Genomic DNA, 13054 nt, shown 5'->3' with positions numbered 1-13054 from the left:
TCGCGGCCCATATTTTTTATGGGGGCGCCCAACTATGTTTACTAAAAAATTTCCCCAGGAGGCCCCTAAAAATGGTAGCCCAAAACGAGGCTTTGCTTGCTTAGGGCCAGGGCCGGCCCTGGATCTCAATTAGTGAGGTCGTTTTTCTCTTCTCACGATCTGACCAACTGAGGCGGGTCACATCACTCACATCATTATTCGGCCTATTGTCGGTCTCAAAATTCGGATCGGATCGTTTAGCATTTCTCCTTAAATAACATGAGATTGGATGGTTGGTTGAATGCTATGTGGCCAAAATCAGACCGTCTATTCTCCTTTTTCTTCTTGTTTACATGTCAAAATAGTAGTAATTCCCAATAAGAACATTTAGACCATACAAAAGATTTTGGCTAATCCTCTTTTTGTTAAGATATTTATCACTAAATAGGGAACCAATTTGATATGTGATATTTTCCTAAAAAGGTCGATTTTTAAACACCACCACGAGATACCCACATTACAACTACTACTTGTATGTCATAATTCTTCTCAACTACTTGGGTTACAGTTAGCTACCCTTGAATTTTACTATGTAAATTAAAGAAACCCCCCAACTTACAAACTTGAGTATACTATATACAGTATTAGATCATCTTCCTTCTCTATCTTATTCATGGAAGAAGATGATCTTATGAGTCTTAAACTCCCTAGAAAATTGAACTTCAATGCACCTATTTTATCAACAAGAAGGCGTTCTATCCGAACAAACCCGACAGATAAAGATGGAGCTGAAACTTCACATAATACAAGTGAAATGGTTCCATTTTCATGGGAGGAAGTACCCGGTACACCGAAAGGCACCATCAGAGATGAGTTCCATGTTGTTTATGAGAAGCCTTGTCCAAAGATCGTACCACCTAGTTGGAAAACTGATGGTTGTAATACTAGTAGAGGTGGTAGTGGTGATGGTGGTGGTGGTAGTGGTGATACTGAATATGAAGATATTTTATCAGATGAAATGGATATGTATTCTTTGGATGTCGAAGCTAACGAAAGTACATGTCAAAAATTAGACAGTTTCGACCTAGAAATCATTGAGAGAAGTAGCAAACAATCACCAAACTTCATCATTCGAAGGTTTCTTCCTGCAGCAAATGCATTGGCCTACTCTTATTCTAATTCTATTAATGGTCGAAAGTTAGACAAGAATTCAAATCCTCCGATACCTACAGAGAAAGTAGAATGTGTTTCTCGGTCGGTTGATGGACGTCATTCGGAACCTAAAGCTTGTGGGATCGAATACTTTTTCATGTGGCGTAAGAAGCTTAAACCTTGTGGATTAAAAAGTCCCGTGGTTCGCGGAGTTTCTTCTCCGGTTGTGAAACTTCGTTGTAATTCAAGAAGATAACCTTGAATCTGATCAATATATATGATCTATTCTTTTGTACATCAAATATAAAAGGGTTTGTGGTAAATTAGAAATATATGTAACTAAAAAGTATGTGTCTGCATTATGATGTTTGTGATTAATAAAATTATAATAAAATTAGATATAAAACTAAATCAATAGGTCTTGTGATACCTATCAAATCACTTGGAATTGGGCCTTTTGTGGGTATCATATAGTGATCTACTTGCTCCCAAGTGATTTTGGGCCTCTCTTACTCTAAAAGCTAGTCCAAGTCTCCAAGATGTGAAGTTTTTCCTGACATATCTAAAGTGACATTGTGAGAATAGTCCATATGGGAGAAGGGGTAACTTGCAACCAAGAATATAATGTATAGGGTCATCTCCACTCATTGCCAATTGGTTTTGAGTTGGATGACTACAAAATTAATAGACATCCACCCCTTCTCGCGGCCAATGTGGGATTGTTCCGACAATATACACTTCAGGGTCTGTGGTTGGATTGTAATACTAGCTGATCAAATTACCATATAGACATAAAAACGACGTAAACATTGCTGTATTTTTATAGTAATATTATAAGGTCAAAGAAATTTTTGCAACCACTCAACTTCAAAGTATTACAAGAATCTTCCTCACACATACATTAGTGTTGACTCTTTTATTTAGACAAGAATCTCTTCAGGCATATGCTTCAAATAACAAACAACAGAAAATCATGAACAAAAAATGATCAATAGTGATGAGGTTCATCAACTTTCTTAGGGCAAACAGCAGGGCGGAAAGCTAATGGGGCAACAGAGTAAACAACTGCTTCATACCTGCTCCCGAATAATCTCTTCTCGTCGTAACGAAGTGGGGAACCATTAATTCCATAGTTAATGTTTGTTAACTGATTACAGTTAGAAAGAGGAGAAGAAACCAAATGAACAGTACAACTATGAAGTGGATGATCCAAGACATAGTTATCCATTTTGAATCCTTCAAGTTTAGCATAAAAGTAACCTTTTACGTCTGTTACGAAAACATTGTAGTAGTTAATTCTGGTCTTGTGATTTTTACAAATCACACTAACTTTAGCAGCAGGAATCGGTTTCGCCTTAGTTAGAGACCATGTTCCTTTATAGTCACAACTTTGGCAGTAAACTAGTCCTTCAATTACAACTTCTACTAGTTTCTCTTGTGGTTCTTCATATTTCTTTGGTGGTTCTTCATATGGCAAAGCTATAGCCAATGTGACTAGTAGAAATGTTGTAATGAAGAAACTGAGTTTATGGGTTGCCATTGATTATTGAGAGAGAGAGAGAGAGATGGTTGATTAGAGTGAGAAAGGATGTGATGGGAGGATGAAGAATAGTGAAGGGGAAGATACATATATATATTTGGAGAGAAGGGTTAATTAGTTGACCCTCAAACGTGAGAGCAATTAGATGGAAAGAGAGATTGAAATTGAAAAAAAGTTGATGCTTTCACGTCTAATTTGTGCATACGTGAAGGCCATCATCTCAAGTATTGGTAGTTGAGAAATAAAAATTATGTTGACTCTTACTAGTTTATTGTTTAATGGTGTGGATTGACTTGAATTGATTTTGTTTTTGGGTGTGATTTATGTAAGGAATTAAGAACATCCCCAATTTTTATATTATTATGTAATGAATTAAGAACATCTTCAATTTCAATCTCTCTAACAAGCACCTCCCTGCCAATTTTGGTTTAATTTGGTCTGTCACCTATTATGTAACAAAATTATAATTTTTCTTTGAACAAATTCCTCTTCTCTCTCTTATGTGGAAATATTGAGGTCCTTTATTTACAGATGAGAAGTTCTAAAAGCGCCTCCTTCTCTCACCATTTCCCCCTCAAATTTATCTTGAGGCATGCGCCTATAACACTAAGGGGTTATGATCCAAAAATTGGTCATCAATGGACAGAAGTCAATAAATAAAAAAAAAGATCAAAAGTCCAGCGAGTCAGCCCATACCAAGTCAACGTGGGCTTTGGTGACTCGTAGATTGGACAGGAGTTTCATGGCTTCACTTATTGAGGGAGAAGCAAAGAGAGATTAAGAAGAAGAAGGGTTTGGGCAAGGGGCAAATTGAACTCGAGTATTCTCTGTTTGATTTCCAGAGAGACAGAGAGCAAATTGGGAGAGAGAAGTTGAGAGAGACAAATCGTGTGTTCTCTGCTTAAAGTTATATGGAATTTATTTTGATGGCATAAGAGAGCCATCGAAAAAAGTTTTTCCGTGTTTATACTCGGATGAGAGGAAATTTACGAAGAATAATAATTTCTAGCCGCTTGAGAAAACTTTTTCCGAACGGAAAAGAAAATCCATGTCCTTAAAGATAGTTCTTTTTTGGTGGATTGACTCGTAACCCGTCGTAAATATTGTTTTGTGTGCGACAGAAACCTTACAATCCGTCGGAAATACGGAGTCAGAACAAATCTTTACTTTCGTAGTGATACAAAAAGATAAAATGGGTTAATTCCGTTTTGGCCTCCGATTTGTGACCAATTCGCCGTTTTGGCCCCAATAAGTGTCCGACAGTTCGTTTTACCCCCAAAAGCAATTTTCGGGCAGCGCTGACATCATCAGGTCAAATCTAATACTTTGCAATACCCAAAATACCCCTCTGACCAAATTTTCCTTCCCCACGCCAAATCTTGAGTCGTCACATCCCCTATCAAATCCCTTCGGCTATTTAATGCTCATCCCTTACCTTTCCAACTAAACTTCACCTTCCCTAGGCAATTATAGAGAACCCCACTTTCTTCATCTTTCTTTATCTTCTTCACCAACACACTCCAGACACCAGCAAATATCAGTCTCTAAAGTTTCATCTCTCTTTAGCTTCTTCATCTTTCTTTATATTCTTCACCAACACACTCCAGACACCAGCAAATATCAGTCTCTAAAGTTTCATCTCTCTTTAGCTTCTTCATCTTCTTCTTCACCAACATTGGGGCCGAAAGAGATGGGCGGCAGTTCTTCATCCCCACCAATAAATTTCACAGTTTCCTGTCAAATGTGTGATGAACCCTTTCATTCAGCAATTGGATGTCCTTGGGTTTACAGTCAGTGCAAAAGCACCAAAAGCATTGGCATCAGAAGACTTGAGGTTGCTAAGACTAGAGAAGGTAGGGTAATGAAATATCTTACTTGCCAATTTCATACCTGTCTTGCTGATAGGCCTAGAAAAGGTCTATTCCCCAAGTGTAGGGATCAAGTAATAGTATAATTTGTAAATCGGGAAATCGTTCCAAGGGACAAACAACTTTACTTAAATCTTAAATGAACACCACCTTTAATAATTTTGATTTGGTTGAAAACTATTTTAAAAGGAAAACAATACTAATAAACTAATATGAATGAAATTAAAGTGGGAAGGAAATCTAGGGTTCTTGATTCTACCACATAAATGGACTATTTAAAACATGCCATAATCAACAAATCTCTTTTCTCATGTATAACTCAAAATCTAACATAATAAACTATTTACATTTAGGAATATATTCTTTAATAACTCAATTCAAAACCATATATATTTGATTGACTATCATATAAATCTAGATTCCTAGTCTATTATTCATTATCTAAAAAGCATATCTCATCTAAGAATCTAATAAAAGCATGAAATATCTAATTATAATGCATGAATGATGAAAAGATCATAGAATCAATATGAAATGACAACTAATAAACATTGAAGCTCAATAAAAGGATTTAATAATCAATAACATCTCTCAAAATAAGCCCAAATATGGACTTCCTCTACACCCTAGATACAAATTTAGCTACTCATGGAATCTAAAGTAATATTCATTGAATTTATAAAGTAAATGGAATTACAAAAGATAAATGAAAAGAAATCACCAAATGAGATCTAGATCCATTGCTCCACTTGTCTCCATTTTGATATCCAATAAATGCTCCAAATGTTTTCAATAATATTGTCTCAAAACTCCAATGGTAGCTTCTTTTATAGAAGAAGAAGAGATAAGATGAGATTTAGAAAAGAAATAAGAGGATACAAGAAATTAGAAAAGAAGAGAGAGATTGAAAAGAAATTATGGTGGAATAGGTAGTAAAAGAAAAGAATGGAGGCTAGGGTTTTAGAAGATGTAGAGAGAAAGGGATAGGTTAGAAAAGAATGAAGGCTAAAAGAGAGAGAGTTTGGTTGGTCTCTAAATGTCTTTATATAGAGTTAGGGTTTAGTAGGGGTTTATTGGTAAAAAGTGGGAGAATATGGGGTTATTTGTGGGATTATAGGGTTTAAAATAGAAAAACCCTAAAATAAGGGAGTACCCAGGCACCTAGGGCTTGTCTCATTTTGAAAAGAGAGAAAGAGGGGACATGTGTCGCTTGAGAAGGGGGTGAGGAATCTGTCCGTTAGGGTGTAGCCGGGAGCAACTTAACAAGCCATGACAAAGTCAGCAGCCGTCGGATCTTGAAGACGCGGATCTGGAGGGACGGGAGAAGGCCACGCGTCCGGGACTACTGAAATAGGATAAAACGCGCTACACTGAAGCGTGCTCATGGGTCCATTTCGGTGCTAAGCGGGATTACGGAACCTGGATGCAACGGCCTCTAGGATGCGACATGTGTCTTGAGGTATACCGCAGGCCAGAATCGTGCCCGACATTGTACCGAAAGCTGACTAAATGTTGACCTGACTTTGACTCGCATTGGCCAAAATACCAGAATGCCCTTGACTCCAAATGACCAAACTACCCTTTGTATCCGTTTCTAACCGTTTTTCATACCTAACTCTGCAAAAGACACTTAATCAATAAAATCAACCATTTTATTACAATAAAGACTCAAAACAGACTAACTCGGCTAATTTAAACGACTCCGATGGGACATCTTCATGACCCATCACTTGCTTTCCAGTGGCTTGATGAAACCAAAGATGAAGAGAGAGTCGAATAGAAAAAGGTAGAGATAAATGAACAGAAATCCCGTCCACAACAAATATTGAAAGGTCTTGGTTCTTACAGCAAAGATGAATCATGCTTTTGTTGTGGTCTTCATGATCACTGGGCGAAAGATTGTCTATGGGTAGACACCCCCTGCCCAAGATCAAAATGCCGAGGTATGAGGAAAATTCGAAGGGGTATTTAGCGATACCCCCTCATCCCTAATGTCCAATTAGAGATGCCCCCTTTTTTAATTGGATATTAGGGATGCCCCCTTTTTTACACTTAAAAGTACTTAAATATCCTTATCTTCATTTGTTTTCTTCAATTTCTTGTATATTTTTGGTGTTATGCTTACCAACAAGTTTTTGTTTCTCATATTTATTTTTCTCTTATCCATCTTTTTCTAATTTCCCAACAACATTTATCGAAAATTTAAAATTGATAAATCACAACAATTCGAAATAAAAATCGTAAATTGTAATAAAAAAATTTTAACTTACTAATTTTTTAATGTATACGAGTTATAATTAATAAAAAGAACGATAGATATCAAGAAGTCTTCTTCAAATTAGTTACATATATCAATTTTAACGTTAAATGAGAAAACAAATGTGAAGTTAAATTTTTTTCTTTAAATTTACAATTTTTACTTCGAATTGGATTAATTTATTAATTTTAATTTTTCGATCAATGTTGTTTGCAAATTATAAAAAGATGGATAAAAGAAAAAAAAACTATGAGAAACGAAAATAAGTTGGTAAGGATAACATCAAAGAGGTCTAAGAAATTGAAGAAAAAAGACAAAATAATAAGGATAAGGGTAATTTTGTACTTTTAAGTGCAAAAAGGGGGGCATCCCTAATATCTAATTAAAAAAGGGGGCATCCCTAATTAGACATTAGGGATGAGGGGGTATCGCTAAATACCCCAAATTCGAACATCGCTAACAGATCTGAATTTTGAAAAGAAATTTTTTTCTTGTGTTGTTTGCAACAAGTTCGATTGGGTTGAAGATTGGGTTCATGAGACTAAAACAAGCAAAAGAAAGATGGTTACTATCCAAAATCTATATGATCAAATGTGTAAGAAGCTTAAGGATTTGATTTGAGATTGGGGCAAATGGGAAATGGGAGCCAAAATGTAATTGCTATCCAAGTTATTATGTATCTGTTTCATTGTTATCAAGTTATTATGTATCTCTTTCATTGTTATCCAAGTTAGTAAGTGTCTTCAACTAAACAAGTTATTATGGAAATGGGGGCCAAAATGTAATTGTTATCCAAGTTATTATGTATTTGTTTCATTGTTATCAAGTTATTATGTGTCTTCAACTAAACAAGTTATTATGGAAATGGGGGCCAAAATGGAGTACAACACTAAAACTGTCTGGAAAATAAGTCATAAAATTATCTTCAACCACCAACTGAATACATCCATAAGATACATCCACAAACTAAGCAAACACAAAATAAGTCATAAAACTGTCTTTAACCACCAACTGAATACATCCATAAGATACATCTACAAAATAAGTAAACAGAAGACATTGTCTGGAATAAAACACCTCCTTCAAAAAACCATATGATCAAAACACAACCACAAAGTCAAAACACAACCACAAATTCAAAACACAACCACAAAATGCCCAATAAAAACCACTGTCTTGAAACAAATATACTAGTCAGACCCCCTTGGGTTACTACGGGTCCCTAGCCTTCTTCCCCTCCTTGCACCTCCACTGGTCTCCTGTTGTGGTACCTGCTGCTCAGTTTCAGCTCGTACCATTGTGCTACTACGACCCCCTCTTCCCCTTCGAGTACCACCTCGGCTTGCCTGAGATTGCTGCTGAGTTTGTTTTTGTTGGTGAGGTTGATGCTGCTGAGTTTGTTCTTGACTACCAACCCTTGTATTTGAAGATGCTTCTCCTGATGTGGGACCTGTGGGTCCTCTGCAGGATTTTTTGTTATGTCCATGCAGGGGCGGCCCAAACAATTGGGAGGCTAAAGCGAACTAAAATATGGGTCCCTTCATACACTAAGTACTAAAAAAAAATTGTCAACCATATAAGTTTGAAAAATTTGACAAAAAAATATAAACCTGAACTTATTTATTACATAAAAAGTGCACCGAATCTACATATAGAGATGAGCTAAATATATTTTGAAAACATTCTTCTTGCTTTTTGAGATGCAAAATTACTAATTATCCTTTCATAGTCCAACTCTTCAGTCATATCTTGTTCAATTGATAACATAGATAACCCGTTCAATCTCTCTTGTGACATGGTGGAGCGGAAGTAAGACTTGATCAACTTTAGCTTAGAAAAACTTCTCTCAGCAGAAGCTACTGTAACGGGTATAGTTAATAAAATTTTGTAAGAAATCTAAGCATTTGAAAAATTTAATTCTCTAGAATTAGAACTAATAAAATTAAGCACTTCAATTGCTTTCCTTATGCCAGTTGGTAAAATCACTTTTAAGACTTTGAGTTCTGAAAACAATTGTGTTCCATCAATATCAGATTGCATGTCATGCTTCAAATAACCTTCAAGTTTGAGACAATAATCTTTTAAGCTTTCATCATCCGCAGTAGTGAATCTTTTCAGATCAAACAAAAACCCAAATTTTTTGTCATATTCTTGAAACTGCTAAAACCTAGTCTTCAATGAAATCCGACCTTGATCAACGATATATAAGAAATAGTTTACTTTGAAAGATTCTTCAGCTGTCTGAGTCGTTTCATTTGTGACATTGGTATCCTCATCAAATTGTTTCTTTCTACGAATGACACGTTTTTGTGAGAATATAGGCTCAATATCTAAGGCATCTGCAATATCCTTAGCTGCTAAAATAGCTGAAACAAATCCGTTTTCTCTATAATCGTCAAAAAATCTGATCAGTTCCTGTAACTGAGTTATAGCAACATCAATTTGCATATCTTCACTTTGAAGAAATTTGCTAACAACATTCACTACATTTAACAAATCAAACCAAATGCATAAACCAAGTAAAAATTCATAACTTTCTAAATCATTGGTTACCAAGCTCATGGCATGACTCTTCGTCGTAGCATCTTTTGTCGTATTTGTTAATTGAACCAACGCATTTCTTATTTCTGGAGCTTGATATCTAATCGCCTTGACTGCTTCAACATGACTTTCCCAACGAGTATCTGACAACGGTTTCACTGTAACTGATATGTTTTCTTTAAGGATTTCCCATCTTTGAGTTGATGAAGAAAATAATGTGTAAATACGTTGTACGACTCCAAAAAAACTTATTGCTTTTGAACAAGACTTTGCCATATCACACAGAGCAAGATTAAGACTATGACAACCACATGGTGTATAAAAAGCTCTTGGATTTTCATCTAACAATCTTCTTTGTACACCTTTATGTTTTCCTTTCATATTAGAACCGTTATCATAACTTTGTCCTTGTATATCATATAAATCAAGTTGATGAGTATTTAATACATCTTTAAGTTTATTAAAAAGACCGCTCCCAGATGTATCATTCACCTTCAAAAATTCTATAAAAAACTCTTCAATCTTTACTGGAGTAGTTGTAACATCTACACATCTTATTACAAGAGACAATTGTTCGGTGCAGCTTATGTCAGGAGTACAATCAAGTATAATTGAGAAGTATTTTGCTTTCTGAATTCTTTGAATGATTTTGTCTTTAATTTCCCCTGACAGTGTGAGTATCAATTCATTTTGAATTTTGTGACTAAGATAATGTGAATATATTTCTTTCTTCTGAACCCGTCGAACATGCTCTTTCATAATTGGATCATATTCAGCAATCATTTGAATAAATTGACAAAACAACCCGTTGTTACGATCATTAATCTTTTCTTTCTTACCACGAAAAGCCAAATTGTTACTAGCAAGAGTTTTCACCAGTGCAATTATTCTTATCAATACCTCCTTCCAATGATCTCTCTCCTTGTAAATTTGATCTTGTGTATTCTTATCAATGGTTGTATTACTTTTCAATCTTGTTTCCAACTCGATCCAAGCACTCATATTTATAATATGCTCAATGTTCGTCTCATGTTGTTTAAGTTTGGCCCCCAAATTACGCCAATCATTTGTTCCATCTTCAGCTAAAAAAGATGACATCTGGTCTTGCTTGAATAACTTGCAACAAAAACAAAATACTTTGTCCAACACATTTGAGTACACAAGCCACTTCCTATCTTGTTTATCTCCGTTAGACAAATGTCGGGTATAGAACTTCGAAGAAAAGTGTCTCTTAAGAGCATCTTTTGGGAAATCATCTTCATCTCTTAAAACTCTAACAGGTCCTCTTTCGACTAAAATGTCCCTTAATGGTTGATCGATTGTTTCCCAACTAGCTGGATCACTAAAATCTTGATTGATATTTTTGTCTTCAATTGCTTTATCAATGTTTTTGTTGACAAATTCTTCACTATAATTATCGTTTTCTTGTTCTTCAACAATAGTTTCGTTTTGTAGCCCTTCATTTGTATTATCATGCCCAACATTTTCATTAATTATTTCTTCAATGACATTCCCCTCAACGGAATCTTCAATTACATTAGTAAGTTCTACACTAGAACTACCCATTGTAAATTTTCCGGATCTATAGTTTTCGCAAAGTATTTATTTAGGGATCCTTCTTGAGATTTCGTCAATTTCTCTAACCTTTTTTTCTTTTCTCTTTTAGCATGACCTGATGGATGTGTGCGCTTCATTGTTACACTAATTTCAATAAAATTATGAAAGTACTGTGAGAGTTTTGACCTAAAATTGAAAATTAAAACTAATTAAATCAACCACATACTCTAGTTGAACCATACAACTTTATAATTACCAAAGTAACTATGTAGTTGTTATTTGTCAACTCTTATTGTTCAACAATAGGATAGCAATAGTATTAAAAGAGATACAACAAACTATTTATAAATTGGGAAACAGTAAATTAACTATTATAAATTGGGAAAAAATAAATTAACTATTATAAATTGGGAAACAGTAAATTAAAAGTAATTGATGGTTAAAACAATGAAAGTAAGAGAGAGTCAGAGAACTAAATACCTGATGTTAAGAATGGAGAAGAATTAAAGAGAGAATGAAAGATAACAAATTGTGAATTTTTTGCTTGTTTGCTGAGAGAGAACTAGAGAAGGAGAACACCAGCATAAAAAAATTAAAAAAGGTAATTCCAAAAGTTTCCGGACAGAAAATTAGGTTGGACTTAGACTTGGTAGCCGTCAATATTTAATAGAGGTAAAGTAGTTTTCGTTGGAGTCCTGTATGTTTAAAAAAGGGAATGAATTAGGTCATTATTACTTTAGAGTGGGCCCCGTCCAAAGAAAGTTCCTTTTATTTTATTTAAAACTTAGTTTTTCTAACTTTCCCAAACAATACAAAGACTGGTGAGTTTTTGTTTTACCTATAGGTGCCTTTAAGATATAAGTTTTGAGGCCCTTGCAAAACGGAGGCCCAAAGCAGGCGCTTTGGCTGCTTTGGGCCTGGGCCGCCCCTGTGTCCATGGCTCCCACAAGTGCTGCAATAATAACCACGAACGTTACCACCCTGCTTCTCTGAAGCATTTCTCCTCCTCTGAGTTCTAGGTCTCCCTGCTGGCCTAGTCATTCTTGGGGGTTTGACAACATATCGAGGCTACAAGGATACACATTATTATCAATTTATCTCTATTTCCAAACAAACATGTGCGAAATAAAGGAAAGTAATTTACCTGCCCCAATGTTGCCTCATCTGATTGGCACAACTCGATGACCATACGTCGTTTTATAAGCTTTGACAGTATAATATTAGCTACAATACCTACATAAAAGGAACATATGAACCAAAACATGTATATAAGGCCAAAAGGGAAATGGGGCCATAACAAAAAAATGGGTCATTGGACTTACTTTGTAAGATCTCCTCTTCTAGGCACCAATACAACGAGAGCATGCACACAAGGTAATCCAGATATTTACCACGCACAACAGGTGCATGTTTGCTTACCCAAGTCCACTTGCCATCGAACTCCAGTCCTCGCGTTCACATTCCAGTAGTTCTCATTAGAGGGTTAGACATAGTAATGCATGATCGACTTTTTGAGCTTTTCGAGTGAGGCTTTAACCTTTGGCACCAACCCATTCTCTGGCCAATCTTTCGCCTGCATACGTCTCTTGTAGTATGTGTCCATGACCATTAACCAGTACTTCTCAATCATGTTGCGGAGGGGTTTGTCTCTAAGCTTCATAATCTTACTATTGAAACTCTCAGAAAAGTTGTTGGTGATGAAAATGCACTTTGAATCAGTATCGAAGTGTGACCTTGCCCATGAAGAAGGAGTTTCCTTCTCTAACCATTGTTTTGTAACTGGACTAACAGATTGTAATACTGTCATCCATCTCCTAAAATCTGTAACTGAATAAGACCTTGCCGCATTCTAGACATTTTCCTCAAGATGAAGCCCAGAGTGGACTTGCTCGAAATTCTTATACATGTGACTGAAACAATATCTGTGTCTTCTATTACCAAAAACAGTATCAACAACATGAATAAGACCTTTCTGTCATTCAGATAAGACAGTTAGTGGTTGCTCGTGTCGTTGCAATGTTGGACCCACTGCCTGTAAAAAAGACAACCATGTCTCCTTGCATTCGTTGCTACATATGTAGATAAATATTTGAAAAGTTCCATTTGTAGCATCTACTCCCAAAACTGATAAACAAACACCGACATATTTGCCCTTCAAGA

The 13054-nt window shown here is 35.7% G+C and overlaps 3 protein-coding genes and 1 pseudogene across 3 annotated transcripts; 1 reads left to right on the top strand and 3 right to left on the bottom strand.

Moving 5' to 3' along the window:
* The first annotated feature begins 593 nt into the window (after positions 1–593).
* LOC147549962 (uncharacterized) lies at positions 594–1537 on the top strand. Its single transcript, XM_086670370.1, has one exon. It carries the CDS (start codon positions 653–655, stop codon positions 1385–1387), a length of 735 nt encoding a protein of 244 aa, XP_086526496.1. The 5' UTR covers positions 594–652; the 3' UTR covers positions 1388–1537.
* Positions 1538–1917: 380 nt separating this feature from the next.
* On the bottom strand, positions 1918–2715 carry LOC147549961 (non-classical arabinogalactan protein 30-like). The gene has a single exon (XM_086670012.1). It carries the CDS (start codon positions 2669–2671, stop codon positions 2120–2122), a length of 552 nt encoding a protein of 183 aa, XP_086526138.1. The 5' UTR covers positions 2672–2715; the 3' UTR covers positions 1918–2119.
* A 5271-nt stretch (positions 2716–7986) lies between these two features.
* LOC147549960 (uncharacterized) lies at positions 7987–9718 on the bottom strand (annotated as a pseudogene).
* Positions 9719–9731: 13 nt separating this feature from the next.
* Positions 9732–10903, bottom strand: LOC147549959 (uncharacterized). Its single transcript, XM_086668404.1, has 2 exons — positions 9852–10903; positions 9732–9744 (listed from the first exon to the last, which is right to left on the bottom strand). The coding sequence occupies exons 1-2, from the start codon at positions 10901–10903 to the stop codon at positions 9732–9734; spliced, it is 1065 nt and encodes a 354-aa protein (XP_086524530.1).
* Positions 10904–13054: the final 2151 nt, after the last annotated feature.

The sequence above is a fragment of the Eschscholzia californica genome, unplaced genomic scaffold (assembly GCF_041429995.1).
Source record: "Eschscholzia californica isolate CP2 unplaced genomic scaffold, dmEscCali1.0.p SCAF_3, whole genome shotgun sequence".
NCBI classification, from domain to species: Eukaryota; Viridiplantae; Streptophyta; class Magnoliopsida; order Ranunculales; family Papaveraceae; genus Eschscholzia; species Eschscholzia californica.
The sequence above is the reverse complement of the archived record's forward strand: the minus strand, read 5'-3'. Positions and strand labels throughout refer to the sequence as shown.